The sequence below is a fragment of the Notolabrus celidotus genome, chromosome 12, assembly GCF_009762535.1.
Source record: "Notolabrus celidotus isolate fNotCel1 chromosome 12, fNotCel1.pri, whole genome shotgun sequence".
Lineage (NCBI taxonomy): Eukaryota > Metazoa > Chordata > Actinopteri > Labriformes > Labridae > Notolabrus > Notolabrus celidotus.
Window position 1 is genome coordinate 26,786,859 of NC_048283.1, and position 18,868 is coordinate 26,805,726.

General features: G+C 40.4%; 1 protein-coding gene across 1 annotated transcript in view; it reads left to right on the plus strand.

Annotated features, from left to right (window-relative positions):
- LOC117823412 (transmembrane protein 65-like) overlaps window positions 1-18,868 on the plus strand; it is a 42,104-nt gene that overhangs the window by 8,100 nt on the left and 15,136 nt on the right. Inside the window, exons 3-5 of the mRNA XM_034698607.1 lie at window positions 10,090-10,134; window positions 14,610-14,677; window positions 16,057-16,111. Of these exons, the coding sequence (XP_034554498.1) occupies window positions 10,090-10,134; window positions 14,610-14,677; window positions 16,057-16,111 (168 nt within the window). The remainder of the gene's footprint in view (window positions 1-10,089; window positions 10,135-14,609; window positions 14,678-16,056; window positions 16,112-18,868) is intronic.

Below are 18,868 nucleotides of genomic sequence, written 5' to 3' on the forward strand. Positions count from 1 at the left end.
TTTTATAACTTAACAGCCTCATTGTGCCGGGGAGATTTCACACAGTTCTCAAAAGCAGCTGGTGATTCACTTACCCTGCTTGTGACTCCAAAATGTTGTTCTGACTTGAGCGACACAGCTGACTTTTGCCAGGTCAAATAAGGCAACCTTAACATTGAGCTCTCTGCCAGTATACTGCTACTACACCTTTTAAGCCTCACAAACCAGCATAGCACACATTCTACATCTCAACTTTTAGAGAAGCAGGACTTGTAGAGCTTACTTCTAGTTTCTGTGCAAAGGAAAACTATGCTAGTTCCATAAATTGCGGCCTTGCACATGTTAACAGCATTTTAAAATGATAACACTATTAAAAAAGGGGTCTTAATGATATATTTGATAGCTAACTATATGAGATACTGCTGAAGACGAGTGCATACGCCAACTTCCTAGGCAACAGAAGGCGCCGTTTCAAGACGATGATAGACACTGATAATAAAGTAGCAGTATGGAATTTGTAGCATGTGGAATTAGCATTGTGTTTGACATAATGTCAAGCATAACTAGTTTAATTGAGGTTGTTGGTTTGCAAACTGTCCCATAATAAACTGTAGCCTACACAGGACATGTTCCCAGCCAGGACTGGAGTGACCATATGTCCAGGTTTGACCGGGATCATCTTGTTTTTAAACTCTGTCCCCTCAAATATCTGTAAAACACAAATATGTCCTGGTTTTGAACAATCCCTGTCCCTGCTTTTACCGATTAAAATACCAAAACAATACACTGTGCATTGTTGCAGCACTGATTTGTCTGTAAACATGTCAATCAGTTTCAAGGCTGTTTTGACCAACAGAAAAGCATCCCTAATGAACCACAAGTCAAAGGTTGATACTGATTTGTCCGTCAATCAGTCTTGGCGTGCAACTGTTGCTTAAGTAGCCAAGCTAATAATCATGATACAAAGCCATATAATACGTGTAAACCAGGCGTGAAGTAGCTCTGTAGCAACCTTATGTGGGCTGCACAGGAGGGCACCAATGCACTCCTTGTGTTTTGTTTACTGGTGTCTTATAATTACATTTTTCTAATAAAGTTTTGGTGGATCATGAGAGACATTTTCATAGTCTGCTTTGCCCGGTTAAAGTTTCAAAGTTAAGGTTAATTCTCTCTAAACCTGGACAGATGGATCGAAGAATAAATCCAGTTACTCAGGCATAACAGACGGTCTTAACAACATTATGCACAGCAGGATGCGTTTGATATTCAAGGTGGTGTTTGCTTCTTGTGAGCCTGTCTACTCCGTCATGAGGTCATGATCTTCAGAAGAATCATGAGACAGGAATGGATCACTTCTCTCCTTTTTTCATGTGACTGTACAACCTCTGAAGGAAACACACTTTCTGTCACCTCTTTTCTTATAGACTTCTACCTTAAACCATTCACAGTCTTCTTATCGTTACCCCTCCGATTCTGTCCCCCGTCCTTTCACACTTATATCAGATGAACTAAAACACGCTATACGTCATACCTCCCCCTCTTCTCTCTCTTCTCCTTGGGCTTGCGTCCCTCAGAGACTTCGGTAGCTGACCTTTCTGCACAGTCACCGCATCTGCTGATTTCCCTGCAACCTCACGTGACTAAAGTCAGCTCTTTATTGTAGATATAAGGTTAAAATGTCTCTGTAGGCAGATCTTTAGTGTAGTGTTTTATTTCTAGGGTTCAATTGGGAATATACCCGTCATGCCTTCTAGAAATATATGAAAGTTGTGTGACTTCTTCTCGTCTTCCAGTGTCTCAGAAAACAATTCTTTCATCCACATTTAGCAGTTACAGAACAAGAGTGCTCATTTGCAGCCACATTTTAATCATATTACCTCTGCAAATATGTATTACCTCCTCTTCTGATGACAGCTTTTTCATTTTATTGAAGCTGATTGAAAAAGTGATTGAAAAATCTGGTTGCATCAAAAATATAAAGAGAGACACAGAAATTCTCTGTTCCCATTTCCTGTTGACTCCAGGCCTGGCTCCACTCATCATGACGGTTTGGTGTTGTAGTTAAGTGAAATATGATCTGGTGATAACACAGTGTTTTATTCTGAAAATTAACCAGATGTTTTCATTTAGTTTTGGTGCCTGACTTCCTGTACCGCTCCATCTGCTCTGTTGAGATTGATGCGTCGTGCTGCGGCATCCGGAAAAAATAGAAGTCTTGTGTATCTGATCTGGAGGGCTCCGACCTGCTGGATCAGAGACACAGAGGGAACGTCACTGAGCGGATCCAGTGGATGTTAACACATAGACTAGAATAGAAACCTATCAGATCCGGTGCCGCGATGGATCAGAGACAGACTGGACACGGATCCGGTGGAATTTGGCCGTTAATGGCCTCAGAAAAACTAGAAGTGAGATCGTAAATGTTCCTTTTCTTTAAACGCTACAAGCAAGTAACAGTTAGCTTCTTTATCCTTGCACGGTCCTGTCTCTCTCATATTTGTCTATTTTTCTAAAAGCTCTAACTTAACCACCCAAATTGGAGATCCAAAACAGCCAGCCTGAAATATTTGCTATTATCAGGAGGAGTCTGATGATCAAAATCCCCAAAACCCTAATCTTATGCATCTTGCAGTCAGTGTGGTTCTTTCCTAATCATGTCTGGACCCATATGGAATCATAACTGCCTTAACTCTGAAAACATCAGCAAATGTTTCGCAGCTCCTCCCTCTCTGCCTGCTGCTGCTTCCAGCTGGGACGGATCAGTTTGTGCCACTGTCACTCAAGCAATCTCTCTCCCCTGTGCCATCATACTCAGTAACACACAACAGCCATGAAGCAGTGAATTTGTCCTGCAGTAAACACAAGCAAAAGCCTGAGAGGACCTTAACAGAAGCTTTAATTAGCCAGGATAAGTTACAACACCTGTGCATGTTTCTGTGCCGCTGGTGAGGAGAGACTTCTGATCAATGACTAATTGACATCGAGGAGGCCAGGTGTGTTCAATTAACCGCTCCAACGATGGAAACAAAGCGTCACTTTTGTTGCCAGGAGTGTCGGCAAGCATTTAGGTTTGTTACCTTGAGCTAAAGCAGGGAGGGAGGGGTTATTATTTGTCTGAACCATTCTTGTTTAATGCACAGTCTCAGATGTTTATCTCTGCATGCAGGGAAAGCCACAGCAAACAATCTCACTTCTCAGTTAAGATCATTTCCCCTTTTCTTCTTCACTTCGTCCTCTGTTCCTGCTGGCTGATAGACTGAAAGTAAACACGATCACAACAGCACTTTCTTCTTTAACTTGTTCTCTCTCATTGTTTGTCATTTGTCAGGAGGATATTTTAAGGGTTTGTGTTTTCTGTCTGTTTCTGTGGCACTCCACAAACGCCTTAATTGGCTCTGGGGGAAACTGGAGCTTTATTTGTCTACCTGTCATATCCTGCAGAGTTCCCTAAAACCCTCAGGGGAGTAAAACTACTTTGCTGGAATTACACTACACCGTTATGCTTCACTTTATGAAGTGTCATGCATCAGAGCTTTGCATTTTCTCCTCACTGATATACACTGACAGTTTAGTTTTGCATTTACTTAGAACCACTCATTATTTTCAGAGAGTGTTTTGAGTGGTGAGTTGACATTTAGAAGCCCTCCAGAAGACTTGTTATTGAAAATGGAAATAATTAGGTTTCCTTTGAAAACGCTTTCATATGCAAATGTTAAAGTCTGAGTTAACTTTTTTAAACTACATTTAGCAAAAGCTGAGACAAAAGGGGTCCAAGAAAATTTGATACAAAATCATTAAACTGAATCATTTTATTGTCCTTGTCCAAACTTTTATTCCAGTTTTCTTTCTCCCTTATTTCCCCTCGAGACAAAATGATTCAGCTCTTCTTTAGATCTTCTACATGTTACTGTGTGCATTGTTACCTCCTCTCCTCTATGACAGAGGAATTGGAAGACTCTGCACACCTGATTAATGGCTCCAGCCTTCCATTGTCTCCGCTCAGATGAACTCTATTGATCTCAAACACACACACTCACACACATGTTCACACATTCAATGCATGAAATATGATGAGAATACAGATCCCTACAAATTAAACCAGCATTAGATATTCACAGACTATTGTGCACCCACCAGACAACGGTGTGTGCTTTATCAAACCACACTCTGAGAATCTTATTCGGTGTGAAGTGGTGCTACTCAAAAATCAATAGAATCCTGAGGGGAAAACAAGGACGTTTCTCGGTTTACATTTGCTGGATGAAGCCCAAGAGACACTCACAGAGGCACTCACACACAGACGTATTGTACTGCTGCACAGTCCTCTGATGAGAAGAATGCCCCTGTATTCACCTCCTCTAAGACTAAAACACCTGAATTAGCAGAAAACCTGGCTCCGCCTATTCATCATTTAAGTGAGGGTACTGAATGGTCTGATGCTTATTATTCATCATAGCCAAGTTTAGCTGAGAGGGAACTTTGCTTTTGTGCTGCTTCACACTCTTACCTCCATTCACCAAATTCTGTTCACACTTCAGTTTCATGCTGTAATGTCATTAAGAGGCAGGCTGTGGGTAGAGTTGCCACCCATCCTGTTTTTCCCAGAGTTGTTCTCATTTTTAACCAGCTGTCCCAGGAAAATAAAACTCTCTCCCTGGACACAATTTGTCCCATTTTTTGGGGAAAATACAAAAACCTCATTTGATTTCCTTCGCTCTGTAGTCTAGAAAGGTCCCCCGTGCTTCTGCGGCTATATAAATTGTCTCTGTTTTCTTCCTGTGAATGCGTACGTCACACGTGCGTGGCATAGCGCTCAAAGCGGCTCAAGCAGGGAGGGAAACTTGACCGAAGAAAGACAGCAAGCTGAATTAACTGAAGTACTCCGCACTGAGGTCTTCTTTTCACCAACTTTTGGCGTCTCCATTTGAAATGGGATGAGAGACGACTGACGAGGAAGGAGATGGAGCAAATACATGCACGCCACCAGCACGAAAAAACAATATACTAGTTACAATCTTGACACTGTCAGAGTTTGAATGGGTATGGCCGACCCAGGGAGACAATTTTTCCGCCACATGCATTTTGTGTCCGGCGAAAATCTCTGTGAAATATGAAGGGAAAAACGCATTGGAAATCCATACAAAAACAAAAAAGCATCAAGCTGTGGTATCAAACAAACAAAAACAGGCAGCCATTGCAACTTTTATGACCAAAAAAGGTTCACCAGAAGAAGACAAGATTGCAGCGGCAGAGCTTACCAGTGTCCTGTGTCCGAATTTAATGTTAATTTGGTCAGTCTGAACTGGTAATAGTAGCCGAGCCCTCCGCCCCAAACAATTGGTCGAGTGTCCCTTTCTTTCACTAATCCAAGGTGGCAACCCTAGCTGTGGGACAGGATATTAGTCACAGCAAAACAAAGGCAAGAATATGAGACTCATAACTCGTCTTATAAGGCATAATGGAAAAAGAGAACTTGTGTGTAAATAGTTCTCATCAAACATTGTCAAATTTAGAGCAACAAGCAGCTGAGGAGGGAATTAAAGAAAGGACTGCTGAGATAGACCTAATCGGTATTTTACAATGCTAGTTAGCCTGCAGCTATTGGATAAGCTAATTCACCATTTTCCTGCTGCAGCAGATGACACTCTCACACTGGAAAGCCTAAAAGCTTTTCTGCAGTGTTTCAGGTTTTATGGCGTGAATTGGCATTTTATTGCTTCTTGATTTATGAGAGACTGAGAAGATAAAAAAACCAGTGCAAATCCAGAGGGACATCGACCTGCTAGCTAACCTAACACAAAAGCTAATGCTAGCATTTAATCCATTTGTAGCTGACATTGTGTTTGCATTGAATTTACTGCTTTTCAGATGGTAATGTAGCTCTCAGTCATGTTCTAGTGTACAACAATGTCAGGTAGGATGTGGCTGAATGCTCATATTAGGTGTTTTTTGAATGTTTGTGTCAAAATGCTGCATGAACACATCATGGTTTCAGTGTTTGTTTTGCATCAATCATCAGATTTGAAATAGCATTAGTTTCCAAGTGAACTGGCTCATCTGAAGGTATTTGGCTATGTTTGCTCTTTAGGGTCATCGTAGCTGACTTAACATTCTCCAGACAAGTCTGTGCCCAGAATGATGACACATTGGCTTTTCTGTTTATCTGTAAACATGGTCTTCCTGACATGCCAGCATGTGGCCTTTGTGTGTGATTCTGCAAACAAAGATTACCAAATAAAAGAAGGCTTGAGAGGATTGAAACACAGTGGCTTTGATATTGAATCCTGCTAGGAGCTAGCTTCTTATCACAGCCCATTAAATGTTTTCACCACTCCTGTCTGTTGAAATTAAAGTCTCTGGACACAGCAGCGCCGGGGGATTTAAAGTCATCTTGCAATCAATACTTTCTCCCACCGGAGTTCCAGCACCAATAACCAGACATGTCAGCGATCACTGAGCTAATAAACCGCTGCATGACGCTCGTTGGATGGGGAAAGAAAAATCTCAAAGGGATTCTGATTCTCGTTAATGGGTTTCTCCTTTGTTCATGCGACTCTGGGAGGATGACTCAGCTACAGTTTTATTGAGCCTCCTTCTCTGTAAGTTAAGGGGCGGATGCAGCAGGAATGGGACACTGAATTGGGCCACAATGATGAATTGCAATGCTTCTTGCTTAACACAATGGAGACAGATTCATGGAACGATTTTTAGATTGATTAGATTACAGTGTCTGCTGCCTGGGAGACATGATAAGCCCAAAACTTCATAAAAACAAATGAAGACAGACATCTTAATTCATTTCTAACCATGTGATATCGCTCCAATGATTTACTCTTTTCTATGCTAGAAGGTGTTATCCTGTTAAACTCATAAAGACAGGTAAAATGTATTTGCTGCAACTGTTTATGAATCTAAGAACATTATATATGTTTAAATTGAAGTTATTGTATTCCTAAGTGGCTTTAAACAGATCTACAGAACAGAAGTAAAGCACCACTGGTTGCATACAGATTGTCTTTTAATTTTCAGAGCCTTGATATCACAGATCAGACTACTTCAGCTGTTCAGGGGGAGGTCTAAATGAGAAAGTAATGTGGTTGATTCAGTAGTTTACTTGGCTCAAAGATGAGCGCAGGAGGATCATTGAAAGCTCTTTAATTAAAGCTGAAAAGCTCCTGAATGGGCGATAAACAGAAAGCAATGTGTTCTCGTACTGTATTATACACACCACCCATCTTCTGTGGGAGTGATTTCTACTCTGCCAGTTTGTTCCTGTCTTGTAGTGTGATAGTTAATGTTTCTGTGGAGGATTCTCACTACCTGTGAAATGAGATAATGCTTTTAAGAAATGCTCACAGGAGAGGTGGTGTTTCATCATGTACAAGGTGCTGCAGTGGCTGGAGTCGGTGACAGATCTGTGTGTGTGTGTGTTGTGAGCATGATGATAGACAAACGGCGATGTTTGTGTCTGTCTGTGTGTGTGTGTGTGTGTGTGTGTGTGTGTGTGTGTGTGTGTGTGTGCATCCCTGTGGATGTGTCAGCAGTATTTTAAATAGAGGGCTGATGAAAGAACAAGCTTTGAGAGGAACAATCGTCTCTTGTTGTTTTGTCGGCAACATGAGATGCTGGTTGAACTGAGGACTGGACAATTGAGCTCGTAACGTGACACCAAGTCCTGAAAGGAAAGGAGGAAGTGAGGGATGGAAATGGGTGGGTACAGCACACAGGATGGAAAAAAGGTGTTATTCAGAGTTTTTTTTCTGTGTGTTTGATGTGACAGGCTTTATTTGGTATTATTATTAAGTGGTTTATGCTTCAACAAAGTGTCATGTTCAATATTTATACTCAAGATAGAAAAAAGTATTAAAAATGTCAGGTAGCTGCGGATTTCCCAAAGTCTACACTTGACAGAAACAGCTCTTCTTCCTTTCACCGTGTTTTTATCAAATAACGTTTTACTTTTCAGATTGTGCTGTGGAAAATGAACATGAAGGTCAGGGTTACAGATGTGTGTTTGTGTGTGTGTGTGTGTGTGTGTGTGTGTGTGTGTGTGTGTGTGTGTGTGTGTGTGTGTGTGTGTGTGTGTGTGTGTGTGTGTGTGTGTGTGTGTGTGTGTGTGTTTGAGTACTCGCCTATCTATCTATCTGGGGTCGCAGGTGTTGTTGCACATTCACAAACAGGGGACTCACTGTTTTGCCTTAACAATGAATGAAAAAGTTAAGTTAAATCAATAAAATCATCTATAAATTGATGCTTAGTGTCAAGTCGTTTGTATACTTAGTTGGTAGCTGGGTAATGAGTGAGATAATGTGTAGTGAGCCATCGCGTTGGGGTCTTATCTCACCCTGTCAGGATTCTATTTGGCATAACCACGACTTACTATTCTTATTCCTTACTCAAAACTCCTTAAGCTATAGTGTGCTAAAAGACCTTAAAGTAAGATTCAAAGTCTACTTTTCTTGTTTCAAAATGACTAGAAACTAGGGATGTAAATTTCTGTGTAAAAGTATTTTCTGTAATCGAACTTTTGGAAATGTTAACGAACAATTATTGATTAATCATTTAAAAAATGTAAAGGTTTTCCATGTCAAAAACAATGCCAAATGCGTTTTTTTTCCCCTGAATCAAATTTTCATTCACGACACAATGTATATAACTAACAGTATTAAATAGCTACGGATCGTATTGAGGTGTTCAAAACGTTAAACACGCAGAATATCAACATGTGGAGCAGGCTCATAATCTCCGCAGATATACAGTCATAAAGTGAAGGCTCAGACTTCAACAGGAGAACTGAACAGAAACATATTTCAGTCTCACAGTGTCCAGTTTTCTGTCTACTCGTTCTTATTGAGAAAAATAAGCATATGAAAGTGGTCAGATGTCAGCTGGGAGTGAAGCCGGATCATAATCAGTCTGGCGGTGGAGAAAAAAAGTGGTCATGGAGACCTGTCACTCAGCCGCAGCCCCCAGCTGAGCGTCTCTGCTATGCGCAACACTTTTAGCTGATTCACATCAAAACATGCTTTAAACTTAAAACACCTCCCTGATAGCTGAACAAATTACAAGACCACATCATGTTCGTTCCACGTGATATAAAATCGAAACAGAAAAACGTGTTTGAGTAAGTTCTTAACGATCAATTAATCGATCGTTGATTAACTGTTGACATCCCACCTAGAAACAGAAGTCCTCCCTTGGTTAGTTTTGGGTGATAGTCCTCTATTTGTTAAGTAGGACAGAATGTGTGTGTATGAGCCCATGCTATAAAACAGATTCTGGAGCGTTCCTCATTAGAAAGCAAAGTCTGTTGCAGCCTGGTTTACAGTGCAGTAGTGCAGTAGCACCTGTTACTGATTGAGTAGACCTTATTATGTGGTGTAACATTTTCATTGACCTCAGTAAGACGAATCCAATTTCACACAACCGGCAAAGGAAACAATACAACTCAATGAAATTACCTTTTTCTTTGCAGCAAGTCCCAGAACATTGAGTGTTTGTTTAATGTCGCACATCCAGGCTGACACTATGTATGGCTACCTTCCATCACAGGAGGATTTCACAGCTCCTTAACTTTATAGTTCCTCCTTAACTTTAGTGTGGAGAAAAGTTAGAATTAAATTGCAAGTTATTGTATTCTCAACACTGTTATATCAAGCCATGTTATCCATTCACATCTGCTGGTATGTAGGCCAGAAATAAAGTATCTCACCCTTTCTTTCACACACAAATGCTGCAATCATAATCAGTGCACTGCAGGTGTCCTCTGGGGCCTGACTGGCAGCAGAATTATAATTTCCTGACATCACTTTTGTCCTCATCCTTTTTCTCACTTGAGGGAGGTTTGCTCCAGTGGAGACAATCTTTTCCCCGCTTCCCCTCTCACTGACACCTCCTCATCACTCATGACACACTGCTAAAATGTTTTCTCCCTCTCGCCCTTCCTCTTTCCTCCCTCTTCTCTCTGAATCCAAAAGGTTGTGACTGATAGGCTTTGCCATTTAAAACCATCTGACATTTATCGTGACTTTTTGCCTCCATTCAAAGCAAGCCACAGGAGATGCATATGCTTCATAATGTGACTTTTCCTCTTCTTCTCTTCTTTTCCAGGGCAGCTGGAAATTGCACCACCCACTAGAGCACAGCTAAGATACGGTAAGAGGTCAAATTCTGTGTAATTTTGGTGGATGTGTTGAAATGACTCTGAGTTTCCATGTGTGTTTTTTATTAATTTTATCCATGTAGATGGTGTAATTGTTTAATTTGAACGTTGATTTCAATGTGCATGATATCATGTACTGAAATCCCTCATTTAACTTCCAATTAATTAGCAAGATTTATGAGGATCAGTTTTGTTTAACACCAATGAGCACGCATTGGGATTCATAGACACCTACGCTTCTACAGCATCCCCAAAGGAAAGGAAAATGTCTGATCCTGTCTAATGAGGTAGTAGGTTTTCCATGCACAGATGTTGCATTTACCCATGACGTCTTAAATCGGTGGCCAAAGACAGTAACCAAGGATCGGAAACACACAGTCCAAAGCACAAGGTGCAAAGTGAATTAGGGCATGTCTTGTTGCTCGTTAAGTGACGCACATTTTGGGCACTACTAAGTGAGGAGCAGGGCGCAAAAAGGTTGGATTACGTCCCTTGATTAGTGTGAATCATAATAATTACTGTGTCTATTTGCCTTCCCTGTAAGTGCCGGGTGTGTTGCCATTTTCGCAGTCTTTCTATGACATACAACAGGCTTGAGCTGGCACATTTATTTCCTCTCCTTCCATTGTGCCCCTAAAATTGCAGAAAATTCACACAGGTCACCACATTATGTCAATGCCAGGATATATCCATTGAAACAGATCATTTGCACAGCAGAAATGATCAGGGACTTACCAAACTAGCAATTAATGAAGCTCATTTCATTAATTATTTAAAACTCAGGGCAGCTAACCATATCGGGCAGGATCTAATGAGAACTGTTATGTCCTATGCACTTTACATCAAAGAAGGGTAGGCTGTTATTTGCTTTATTATAAATTAGGGATTTAAATATAGTTAAAAACCCACTACGTTTTGTGTTTGTTTGTGTGTGTGTGTGTGTGTGTGTGTGTGTGTGTGTGTGTGTGTGTGTGTGTGTGTGTGTGTGTGTGTGAGTGTGTGTGTGTGTGTGTGTGTGTGTGTGTGTGTGTGTGTGTGTGTGTGTGTGTGTGTGTGTGTGTGTGTGTGTGTGTGTGTGTGTGTGTTTCTCAATATATTTGAGGTATCATACATGGAGAGCTTGATGATGTCAGCCTGGAGTTTTTGGCACATGCAGGGTGGAGATGAAACAGGTGTGAGAGCAGATAGCAGTGACGGCGTCCTCATCTTCTGGCATCCTTAGATCAGTCCTGTACTCAAATCAGTATCATGATGTAAGGAGACAAAAAAAAAAGGAAGGTGTGCTGTGAACTCTAACGCAGTCTACAAAACAGCTCTTAAATCAAAAGACATCTTTAGTGGTCAACAGTTACCTCAGAATTTCTCTGTATGGACAGCTAATGACCCTTTATGTTTTTGTACCTCTGCATTAACAGACATCAGCAGGTTTACTGAGCACTGTTTACATTTTTATGACCCACACTGGCTTCTACTGATGAGGTTTACAGATCGCCTTGGACCAATGAATATCTATAATTGATATGGGACATAATATGAAACGTAATAAATAAATAATAAATAGAATGAACGCAGCAGATGTAAAATGCAGAACACAGAAAAGAAAACAATAGTGTGTTTCTCTTGGTATTTAATGTGAGTTAGGAATAGATTTCTATCTACTTGACTGATCATTTCTCACTAGAAATAAACGCCTGTAAGCCACCTGCTCACACTCAGCTAAAACCTTAATGGCACACTTCACCCTGCTCTTCTCATTCACTGACCTCAGATTTTTCTCCTCCTCTCCTCCTGCTGAAAGGTTACGACACAGTTCAGATCAATGAGTGTTTCACTTTTGATTTCTCACTTTTAACGGAGAGAAAAGAAACATGGACATCATCTCATCTCCAGTGCTGCCTGGTTGTGCTGAAATGCAGTTTTTCCTGCTGTGACTCTTCACTTGAGATAACACAGCTGAGTGGATCTTTACAGAAAACATTGACTCAGCCGGCTGTCACTGGATCAAAAGTGTCAAACGCAGCACCTGTGATTTTCCAAGACAGAAAGCCTTAAAGGTGCAGCAGTGTGTCGGTTGTATTTGCTGACATTTAGTAGAACTGGCTTGAAATGGACGTCACCCATCTGTTCCTGAAGCCCTGTCTTGAAGCCAATCATCAGTGGGTGCGATATTGAAATGCTGAACTCAACCTTACTTCGTCCGAGCTAATGTGAGGTAAAGAGGCAGGCCTTTAGCCTCCTCGCTAAGAGCTACAGGGTGCCCACCTGTCAATCAAGGCAGCCATGGGTTAGTAATAGTGTAATATCTTCAAATATAACGGGTTACAAAAAAATAATAATAAAAAACATACAGTTTTTTGAACTAGGCTGTAAACATGTTTATTATTGCTGTAAAGATCGTCTTCTTTGAATGGGTGTGTATGTGGTTTCTGGTGTTTCTGCAGCCAGCCTCTAGTGGATACTCGATGAACTGCAGTTTTTTGCACTTCTGCATTGGCTTCATATTTTAAGACCAGAGGTTCCAGCTTATTCATAACACTGTCCAAAAGAAAACATGAGAGACGGTTGATCATTTTAGGTAAAACTGTTAAGATGCTTCCTTTTCTGCAGACTGGAGCAGACATCCAACAACAAACCAGCACCTTAAACCTGCTTTAATTTTTTCCTCTATCACTAGATAATATTTATCATGTTTGCTATTTAAAATATGAAGACTAATCAGCACAGAAATGTTAGATTCCAATCTCTAGAGCTCTGATATTAATATGAATAGGAAAAATGTGATGCAATCAAAATGTTACATTAGTAAGAGCTGTTAAGAAGCAAAACCTGCAAAATCCTCTGTTCATGATCGCTTCTTTAGTCCAATAAATTGTCAAAGTCTGGCCTCATGGTGGTGAAATGAGTCATGGAAAGAAAAAAAGGACTGAAAGACATTCCCCACATAGCTTCACAATGATTCATTTAATTCATTTAACAGAGAAAGTGCCTCAGTTTGAAATTAAAAGAGCCAGAGAAGCTATTTTTAATTTTCTTCGTCATATTTGATAAAAACATCGAAAGACATTTTGTCCTCAAGGGTTTTAATGTGAAAAGCAGGTTAATTCACTCTGGACCAGCGGAGTCCAGGAGAGATAAGGGGTACAGACTGGGAAATTAAATTTTGGGGATCTTAGTAATCCCTGTCGTGAAAGGTTATGGTCTTATTAAAGAGGAAAAACTTTGCTGGACTTTAAAAACCAAGAGATCTCATAGCCTGTTGTCACTGGATCGCTCTAGTCAGTATGTGCCGTCTGTGAAAATACATTAGAGAGACAAAAAGTGTTACTAGTGCTGAGCTTTCTCTGCCTTGAAGTGGAAAAGTTAGCTCGAGTGATAGTTGAATCAAACCTCAGAATTTAATTCTGGAGGTCTCAGCACCAAGAGATGGAGTTTTCTTCAACGTATAATCACAGCCAGCCCTGAAGCGTTCAGATAAACTCTGTGTGTGAGACATGAGTGAGCGTTTGTTTACCGAGGCTCAAACTGGAAGATTGAAGTTTTTAATTTGAACTGAAGGAGAGTCAAAGAGCGTACTGTTTTTTACGCTTTGAGCAAACACTTTCTGCAGATGAGTTACTCGAACTCAACTGAACCACACTTGAACCTTAACTACAGCAAACTGAGTTTTCCTTGGGCGGCATGAGGCATTTAAATACACTTTTACAAAACAATTACAGCCTGCGCCTAAGCTGCAAACACTTCATCTCTGTCAGCATGTAAAGTGACAGATCCATCACTGTGTGGGGAAGTATTTACACTTTGATAGCTTGATATTTTGTTCCTATTTTCATTGATCTGTGAGTATTCAAGCTCTACTAATGGTCCTGAACTTTTAGTATGTTTGGCTAAATTAATACTTTATACTTTGTGTGACTAGATTTCATTATTCTAACTGTGCTCCTTATGCCAAGTTAAGAATGTGGTTTCTTCCTCAGACGCAGCGTTTCAAATGCAGACAAGGTTAGAAATCAAAAGAAGACAATCCTCATCTCCTGATTTATTTAACAAACCCTTGTTCCAATCAAATATTGGTACATTGCAGCAAATAATAAAAAGTTGCACCAGAAAATATTAACTTTTATCGAAGCTTAGCAAATGTTTCATAATAGTAGAGATTGAAAATGCATTTCAGTCTTAAAATGAACCTCAGACATTCACGGTAACATGCTTCCACAACTTAAGCAACATATTAAAAACATGCATGAGTGACTTAAGCCTCCTTAACTTTATTTCAAACATCTCTCGTCTCTTGTCAGCAAACTGATGCAGATCAGTATTTCATAGCTTCAGTATTTGTGTTGTTTCCATGACAGTTCTGCTTCACAAGCTTCAGTTGTGTTTCATAGATTGATAACTAATAAAAACACATTGTATCATCTCTCTGCATGCCCACTGATTTACTTTCTTCATGTGTTTTTTTTTTTTACAGTTCTGCTGCATAACGCGCTCCCTTTCGTTGGATTCGGATTCCTGGACAACTGCATCATGATCGTTGCTGTAAGTGTGTCACCTCATGCAGGGTTGTGCCACTCTGCAGCTTACAGACTCAGTCAGTGAAGAGAAACATTACACAGTATGTAGTCTGATAATGTGTTCTCTGTAGGATGGAAGGATACACACAGAAGGAGCTAAATCCATCTGTTTTCAGTTTCTTCACGTGTTGCTCTCTGTCATTGTTTGAAAACTCTCTCGCTCTCTCTCTCTCTCTCTCTCTCTCTCTCTCTCTCTCTCTCTCTATCTCTCTCTTTATCTCTCGGTCTGAGTTATTATTTTTCTGTTGTTGTTTTTTGACATCCTACAAAACTGTAATAACTTTCTTGCTGCAAGCGTACACACTCTTTGTGAAGTCTCTCTGAAGTTGTTCAAATAATGAAACCTCAACCCAGTGGAATATCATGAAACAGCGAGTCACACTGTGCTGACACAGCAGAGTTATTATTATTTATCTATTTATTTATTGATTTGTCTTTTTCAATGTTTGTCTTGGGGCTTTCATGCCGGTTTGTTAGGAAAGGAGAGTAGGAAACATGGAGTCAGAGTGGGGAATGATAAGGACAAAGGGCAAAGGGTGGAATCGAACCCGGGCCGCCTACTTTGAGGACTCAATCCTCTATAAATTTGACCAGGAGGCCAAACCGATACCCCAGCAGAGTTATGAGATCATGCATTTTCTACTAGGGGCTCTACAGGAATGTGTCATTACAAATACAGAGTGAAAAACACAACAACAAAGTAGAGAGATAGAAAATAGCTTTCCCCAAAAACAATATTCTGCTGAAATATGAGCTAATATGAAGATGCTTTCGCTTTTTACATTCAGTGACTCTCACAGTCTGAATATTGCTCCAACATCCAAAACATTCAGTCCAGACTCTGAGAGACAAACTGATGTTCCCGGCCCAACGAGCTCGCACTTCTTTCCATTTATAGGAGATAAAAGTTCCTCAGTGAAACCTGGAAACCATCGGCTGAAAGACTGGAAGCTTCTAGAAAATCTACCAAAGCTTTTAATGTCACAAGAAGAAACCAGAGACCAGTTAGCTAAATTTCTTTGTTACTGTAAGTAACCTGTCTATAGCGATGTCCTTAAAAGAGAGACTGGTGTGTGTGTGCTGAATAATTCATCACTGCGCTTCTCTCTGATCATCACTGACAAAGAGAACAGATGCATTTTGTTTGTCATAGTTAATACATTTTAAGGCAGTGATGATTTATGTTGGAGAACAATGCAAAGATTCCTGTAATGTGTTTACGCGTGTGTTTACGTGCGTGTGTGTGTGTGTGTGTCTGTGTGTGTGTGTGTGTGTGTGTGTGTGTGTGTGTGTGTGTGTGTGTGTGTGTGTGTGTGTGTGTGTGTGTGTGTGTTTTCTCTCCAGGGCACACAGATTGAGTTATCCATCGGAGTGATTCTCGGCATTTCAACTATGGCAGGTAAGAGAACCTCATACTCCTGATGTGCTTTCATATATTATAAAAAAAGAAGCTTTTACATCAGAGGCAGGATGATAGTGTTTTTTTCTTTCTGCCCCTTTGATCTTGAATACGTCTGTATTTTAATGGATTTCCTTTATAGTCATGGGTGTTTTACGGGGCTGCCCCTGGCCAATGAGAGGCCCTGGACTACTTTTTTATGGTTTCATCTGGTTGCATTTTTTATTTCTTCTCTCTGGCTCCAACTTGAAGTGCCTTTTGATCGTCATCTCTTCAGTATTCTTGCAGTTCTTGGCCTTCTCTGATTGGTCGGATGTTAATTGATCAATGCAGTGATGGATGCAGTGTCATATTACAGGAGCACTTCTACTTTTATATTTAAATATCTTTTTTCTTGTCATCAGACTGATAGAGTGTTTATTAGAGAAGGCTTCCAATTTTTTTTTTTTTTCTTGTGTGCGTGTGTCACCAAGCTCATTTTTAGTTTGTGCTGCTGCACCAAGCGGCAACCTGCAGTCTCTAAATATGAAGCCCATGTGGAAGTGTTATAAACTGCAATTCATAGAGCATCCGCTTGAGACTGGCTGCAGAAACACTGGAAACCACATACACACCAATTCAAAAAACACAATCTTTGCTGCATTAAAGCTAGGGTTAGTAGTCAAGGAAAACTAGCATTAATTTGAATGTAGCATTTCCTCAGGACTCTGTCTAGAAATTTTGCCCAAATAAGGACATGACTGACTTGACTGACAGGCAGGAACACATAGCTGTTGGCTAGGAGGCTCAATCCCCGCCTCTTTACGTCACACTACGTTTGGTTGAGTTCGGCATTACCAATATGGCTCCCGTCGACGATTGGCTTCAAAACAGCTCTCAGGAACAGATGGGTGACGTCACGGATACTACGTCCATTATTTATACAGTCTGTGTGCTGCAGCCAGGGTTAGGAGTTATGATCATTTGAGTCAGGAACACTCTTGTCATAGATTTAGCCATTTATTGCCAAATGAACATACAGTTATGCTTGGCACTACAAGCTCTGTTTTAGCCAAGCAGAATTGCACTGCAAATTCCCCACAAGGGTAAAACAGACATTTAGACTAAACAGGAGGAGGCAAAGTTTAACCAACAGCAGCAGAGTGTGGGCAGCAAAGATGTTGCAGGGATTAGCGTGAGGGAAGAAATGTTTAAATAGACAGCCTTATCGTTACGATGAGCTGTGATTGGTTGTGTGGATAGGAAACAATGATTCAAACTGCAGTCTGACAGCAGCTGAGGCGTATGACTTCCATGTCCTGCATGAACTAACGCAAAGCTTCATTTAGGTTACTTCTGAAGAAAACAACTTAATTCAACTCTTAAATACAGGAAAGCAAAGTAATTAAAATGTATATGGATGCATGTCATTTCAGGGCCTCCTTAGAAAGCAAAACACAAAGTGCATTAATGAGAAACACAGTAAAACTTCAACAATTTATCTTCTTCAATATATAAACTCACCCTGCATGTAATTGGGGCAGGCTTTTAATCTTGTGTTTTTATAATAAGGCAGAGTTATCTTTTTTAAATTCAAAGTTTTGCATGGCAGGCTTCCAACTTAAAAAAAGAGACAGTAAGAGGCGTCTCATTTTCATTTTCAGAGGCGGGAGGATAAATTGTCTCATAATGAAGTTTTAATGATAAACTCACAATCTGACCCCTGCTGTGACTCTAACTCTCTAAACCAACACAGTGAGATTACATCAGAGGACGTAAAAACAGAGAGAGAGAGAAGGAGCGAGTGACACCGGCTGGCCCTCATAATGATAATATCATAAATATGATAATACAGTTCTCAAGGCGAGTAAATGAGTTTGGTCAAATCCACTTAGCTTTAAGAGACACATTTGCATGTTGATGTTATCACTTGTTCATCTGTTACAAACACTTGTTTTGTATCATTACACAAAGGCACGCTGAGAGGAGCACACTGATGTTAGAGGGGTGAACATTTATTTACATATCTTATTTTAGGAAGAACAACTGGAGCAACCTTTTTATGAATATGTTGATCTTTTGGTAGATTCAGACCCACAATCACCAACTTCTGGAAAGAATGATTCCAAAACCTCTCCTATAAGTGAATATATACAAGCTTATTTTCTTGTATCACATTTCTTTCCTTACTGTTTTCATCCAGGTGTTTTCATTCCAGTTGTAATCTTAGCTTAAATGCTGTAAAACAATGTGTCGTAGAGCGCCGTCAGAAGTGTTGTGAAAGAGCTGCTTTGAAGAAGGGGAGGCAGAGAGTTGTTCCTTTATACTCTGCATGCAGAGCTGGAGGGTTACGGATAATTGGTGCAGCCTGAATCAAGAAGCGATGGATCTTTCAGGGATAAGCGGCAGAGAGGAGGCTTTTGAACCCTCACCTTGTGTTTCTAAATGTGTCAGACAAGCTTTGGACTTGATCCTGCTGTTGTAGATTCACAACTCAAGATGGTTTTTCAACTCAGAAATATGCATTTGGTCTTAGACAGATGGAAAATCTGGATTTTGATGAAGTCAGCGGAGCTTTTTCTCACAGGTGGAAATCCTATAATCAATATCTCCAACAAATTATTGGTAGTTTTACGGACAGGGCCTCAAGCTGCTGAAATCCTCCTTCAGTTAGAGATGTGAAAACTGAAGATCTACCTCCAAGCTAACAATAGAGCAAAAAGAGAAGGAGGTTTTGTTCCCTCCTGGAGCACAGCCTCCACCCTGCTTTTTTCACTT